Source organism: Octopus bimaculoides, chromosome 25 (genome assembly GCF_001194135.2).
Source record: "Octopus bimaculoides isolate UCB-OBI-ISO-001 chromosome 25, ASM119413v2, whole genome shotgun sequence".
Classification (NCBI taxonomy): Eukaryota; Metazoa; Mollusca; class Cephalopoda; order Octopoda; family Octopodidae; genus Octopus; species Octopus bimaculoides.
The window spans coordinates 20,713,809-20,719,597 of record NC_069005.1 but is presented as its reverse complement, the minus strand read 5'-3'; the positions used below and the strand labels follow the sequence as shown (position 1 = coordinate 20,719,597).

At 38.1% G+C, this 5,789-nt stretch overlaps 1 protein-coding gene across 4 annotated transcripts in view; it reads left to right on the top strand.

Annotated features, from left to right (window-relative positions):
* LOC106875168 (leucine-rich repeat-containing protein 71) overlaps positions 1-5,789 on the top strand; it is a 53,274-nt gene that overhangs the window by 37,063 nt on the left and 10,422 nt on the right. For 3 of the 4 annotated variants that reach the window (XM_052976694.1, XM_052976693.1, XM_014923198.2), the window contains exons 13-14: positions 3,036-3,068; positions 4,257-4,303. In XM_052976694.1, coding sequence (XP_052832654.1) covers positions 3,036-3,068; positions 4,257-4,303 — 80 coding nt within the window. The remainder of the gene's footprint in view (positions 1-3,035; positions 3,069-4,256; positions 4,304-5,789) is intronic. The other variant, XR_008266759.1, reaches the window with a different exon arrangement.

Sequence of the window (5,789 nt, the reverse complement as noted above, 5' to 3'; positions counted from 1 at the left end):
CTGCTTCCCCTCTGGCTAAATAAACCTGTCGCCTAGCCTCCCTTCTGGCACATTGGTACAATTCCCTGCTACCACCGTTCTTCCAGTCCTGTTTCTTTTGTCTAATAGCCCTGTCTACCTCCTTGTTCCACCACCACGTTACTCTGGGTCGGGAGGGGACCTTACACCACCCACAAATCTGGTCGGTGGCTTTCAACAGGTTGTCCCGCAGAAATCTCCAATTGTCTTCCACGTTATATATATATATATATATATATATATATATATATAACAGAGTCATTTGTGAGGGATTATCAATCCAAGCAAAATACTTTGTAAACTCTCTGTTAGCACACCAGGCGAACAATATTGTTTAGATTAGTAAAGAACTTGGCAGGGTCCAAGGTTATAGTTCATCACAATTCTATATTGTAAATCTGTGATTTTTACACACAGTGATATACAAGACAATGTATAAATAATGATTACTACATATTGTTGTATTTTGTCAAAATGGCTGATCGTTAGCAAGGAAAGACACACAAATAAGAAAGAAGAAAGCAAAGAACCACTGATGAGGTCACAGAAGTATGATGAAAGAACTCTGGCCGAAATACGATTAATGTAAAAATAAAGCTGAAGCAAATTAACACCAAATATATAGTGCATGTGTTTTTATTGGCTAAAATACAACAATATCTGTTTCAACACACGATTTCACATCAAGAATCTTGCAAAATGAATATATAAATGATTACTACATGTTTTCCCTTTATTGGAATAAATTTGCCATGCGGCTGTTTCCAGTAGTCATTATAGGTACATTACTGATAGGTTTACTCAATTGGTCTATTGATCAGTTGAGAAAAATTGAACGACCTAAAAACTTAATGCTACTTTCGTTGAGCCATTTCTGGTTATAACAAAGAAGAACACTGAAAAAATGGTACAGGTAGCAGGGGGGAAGGAAAAGAAATGGAGAAGAGATAAAGTGGAAAGGGGAAGACAATGCCTTGGATGGGAAGGACTAAGGTGTCCTTTCTTCAATTCCAGCCATCCTGTCCCCCTTCTTCTATCAAATGCCTCCCTTCTTCAATCAAATGCCTCCCCTCCTCTATTCTTTCTTTTCTCTTCTTTTCTTTCCTTCTCTTCACCTTTTACAAAATAAGGCACTTTTCCACATGGTTTCCTTCTTTTACATGTCACCAACATAAGTGCCTTTTATGTATCACTGGCATGAGTGTCTTTTACATGTCACTAGCACAGATACCTTCTACATGTCCCTGGCACAGGTGCCTTTTACCTGTCACCAGCACAGATGCCTTTTACAAAATAAGGTAATTTCCCACATGGTTTCCTTCTACCAAATTCTTCTCACAAAGTATTGTCAAGGCTACAGTCAAAGACACTTGCTCATGTGAGGGCAAACCCAGGGCAAGGTGGTTGTAAAATGGACTTCTTATGCCTGCTCTTGCTCTATTAAATCTAATTCACTTTATTTTTAAGATTGTTGTTTTTGTTATTATTGATCTTGTTGTTGTTCTTGTTGTTTAACCCCAGGCCATTCTTGAACCAGCAGTTGTATGGCATATAGGTTTCCCAGATATACCATTCCTGCATGTACCAGTGTACTCTCTGACATGCACTGGTGTATATGAAATGGGGTTTGGTGTGGCAGTTAGGGATTTACAATCTTTTGGTGAGGAGAATTAAGAAATAACTGAAACAGAAACTACACAGCATCCTGATCGAAACACTAAACAATTTCATCAATCCACCAACCAGGACTGATAGTTTTTTTGTTTTTTTTTATCAATCCCCAAAGGATGAAGGCTATGTTGGTTCCCAATTGGAGATGAACCTACTCTTTTTCTCTTTTATTTGTTTCAGTCATTTGACTGTGGTCATGCTGGAGCACCGCCTTTAGTCAAACAAATTGACCCCAGGATTTATTTTTCGTAACCCTAGTATTCATTCTGTAGGTCTCTTTTGATGAGCTACTAAGTTACAGGGATGTAAACACACCAACATTAGTTGTCACGCGATGGTGGAGGGACAAACAGATACACAAGCACACATATACACACACATATATATATGACAAGCTTCTTTCGGTTTCCGTTTCCCAAATCTACTCCCAAGGCTTTGGTCAGCCCAAGGCTATAGTAGAAGACACTTACCCAAGGTGCCACAGTAGAACTGAACCCGGAACCATGTGGTTGGGAAGGAAGCTTCTTACCATACAGCCACTGCTGCACCTATAGATTGCAGAGTTGCAATAAATACCTTGGGGCATTCTATCTAATGTTCTAATGACTTTCAATTCACTCCCACCTAGATGTCTTACATAAAGTTAGTATTAAAGAATAGATGTCTTGTTTTGTTTTCTATCAGTTAGTAAGGAGAAAGACCATTGCCGTGACTTTTTTAGAGTCTCCAAAGCTAGTGTGAGAGTGTGAGGGAAGAAGATATCTGTAGAGACTGGGCTTTGATGTTTTCTGGAGAGTGGAGTTCACTAAAAGTACCCAAGGGCAAGTGGTTGGTGTTAAACCAGGTGACAGAGTAGGTCTATCATCCAAGTAGGTCAGAGTAGGATTTAAACTCTAAATACAAATCACAAGGCATCCTATCCAAGGCTTAATGATTTTGCCAGTCCACCACTCTAGACTGATATTTTATCTTATTGATCCCTGAAACATAAAAGACACAGCTGATTTTGGAAGGATTTGAAATCAGAAATTTGAATGTTGGGAACCAGAATAAATTTTTCAAGTTATTTTGTCCAGTGCTCTGATGATTCTGCCAATTGTTATAGATATAACAGGCTGATGTAGAAGTGATAGATAATCAATCGTATATGACAGAGATCCCATTGATTTCTCCAGTTAGAACATTTCTACTATAACCTAGGTGCCATGCAGTTAGACTGAACCTAAGATCACATGGTTGCAAAGCAAACTACTTAACCACTGAGCCATGCCTATTCACTTGTGACACTATTCTGTTCTAATACTTTCAACTTTGTTTTGTTTTTCTTTCCATATTATTTTCATCAGTATCAAAAGAACATTCTGGAAAAAGCACGAGATGTAAGTAATTTTTTTTAATGTGTACAATATTAAGGTAAGATACTTATGCCTAGATAACATTACTTCCAGTATTGCAAAAGTTCACTCATCTTGTTGTTAGATGACGTATGAGGGTTTGACAGTTTCTTACCGAACAACCACACAGATGATTTCTTTATAGGGATCAAATGTTTATATAGACAATCACCAGACATCTCCACAACTTAACACCATCCAACCTATACAAACCGTCCAATGGACGAGGGGCGTTTGCTAGTATATATATATATATATATATATATATATAGAGAGAGAGAGAGAGAGAGAGAGAGAGAGAGAGAGAGAGAGAAGGGGAGAAAGAAAGTGAGACAGAGACACACTGACAAATTTTGTGTGTGTATATGTATGTACAAATTAAAACTACATGTCACCCAGAATTGAAGATAACTTGGTGACCTGTACCATACTTTCATTAATTGTTTTAGATGCCTGTGTGGGCTCAAGCAAATGCTGACACTCTTGACTCCTCAACTCATGATCCAGCAGAACATCTAAGATATAACAACTGGAGAATGAGTAGGCCATACCAGCACTGAGCTGGTACTTTGCTTATCAACTCTAAAAAATGAGGGGCAAAGCGGACTTTGGTAGGAGTTGAACTCAGAGTGCAGAGAGCTGGCTTGAATATCGCAACATATTTTGACACTCAGACAAGTTTATATATTTCTTTATTGCCCACAAGGGGCTAAACATAGAGGAGACAAACAAGGACAGGCAAAGGGATTAAGTCGATTACATCGACAGCAATGCATAACTGGAACTTAATTTATCGACCCTGAAAGGATGAAAGGCAAAGTTGACCTCGGCGGAATTTGAACTCAGAGCGTAACGGCAGACGAAATACCGTTAAGCATTTCGCCCGGCGTGCTAACGTTTCTGCCATCTCATTGCCAAGTCTGCCGATCAACCTGTCTGTGTGTGTGAGTGCGTGTGTGCATGCATATGTGTGTGTACTAGTGTGAATACTTTATGAAAGAGAGGCCACTATCTGAAAGAGAGGTCACTATCTGAAAGAGAGGTAAGCCATTAGGCAAGTATGACCCTTCAATAGATATTTATCAATAAAACTGTGTACCATATTCTAAGTAGTGTTGATATAAAACAATGACTTTACTATTGTAATGTGACAAAAAAACTATATATTTGCAGCTCCAACAGCACAAGTATCAATAACCAAAACTTCTACAGAAATGGAGGTAGTCTAAATTTTGAAATTTCATTGAAAAGTATATTTTAGCGACCGAGAGGTAATATTTATCCCCTCTTGAATGTGGATGTTCTGTTAGAACAAACTATACTGTGATAGTTGTCATGAGAGAAGCTCTTATATTGGCTTTTGGTGCCTGTTCTGGCACTGTTTTTCTACTTATCACCAGTGGGGAGATGAGTTGCTGCTATCTCTAGCAGTTGAGCGTCCATCATTGACAACATCAAAACCACAAGATCTGATGGTCTCAGCACTGGAGGTGGCAGGGATATATCTCCCTGCTAGTGATATAAACAGGAATGCATTTTGCACCAAAAGCCAATAGGAAAGTTTCTCACATGGTATCTACTGGAGTATAGTTTGTTCAAAAAAAAAACATGTTTAACTGGGGATAAATATTGCCTCTTTGAAATTTTGTTCCCCTAAATTATCAACATTTTATTTCCTTCCTATAGCTGCATAATTGTCATCTGTTGCTCAAAGATGATATCTGACCACATGACAATAATTTCCAGAAAGCGTCAGATGTTGGTCTAGCACCAAACTGACAAAATTTCTAGTGTGAAAGACAATTTATTCTAATGATATATTAATGTAAAGTCAGAAGAAATGCTGTTGAGCACTTTTTTGCCAGCCTGCCACCTTAAGGCACTATCTAATTAATTGATCCCTTTGTTTGCCTTTATGGCTTTCAGAGAAATAGTTTGAGGGATCATTCTGATCTGGTAGTTTTAATTATGTTGTTTTATGAAGTTATTAAAATAGCACATCACTAACAACTTTGGTTATGGGTCTGTTTTATCTTTATCATCATCATCACCGTCGTTTTCCATGCTGGCATGGGTTGGACGGTTTGACAGGAATTGGCCTGCTGGGGAGTTGTTCAGATTCCAATTGTCAGTCATGGTATGGTTCCTATGGTTGGATGCCCTTCCTAACACCTGTGATATAAAACAAATTTGTTCATATTTTATTTTTTAGACATAGAGATATGTTGTCGAGATAATTAGTAGTCTACCAATAATTATGAGACAACAAAGATAAATACTTTAAAACTATAAACGACTTGTAATATTTACTTACACAAGGCAGCGATCTGGCAGGATCATTAGCATGCCTGGTAAAAATGCTTATCGGCATTTCATCCATCCTTATGTTCTGAGTTTGAATTCTGTCAAGGTTGGCTTTGCCTTAATCCTTTCAAAGTTAATAAAATATGAACCAGTTGAACACTGAAGTCGGTGTAATTGACTTACTCCCACCCCTGAAATTGCTGGCCTTGTGCCAAAATTTGAAACAATTATTATCATTATTATTATTAGGATGACAAGCTGGCAGAGTTGTTAGGATGCCAGACAAAATGCTTAGTGACATTTTGTCCGTCTTTACATTCTGAGTTCAAATTCTGCAGAAGTTGACTTTGCCTTTTATCCTTTTGGGGTCAATAAAATACTAGCTGAGCACTGAGGGGGGGG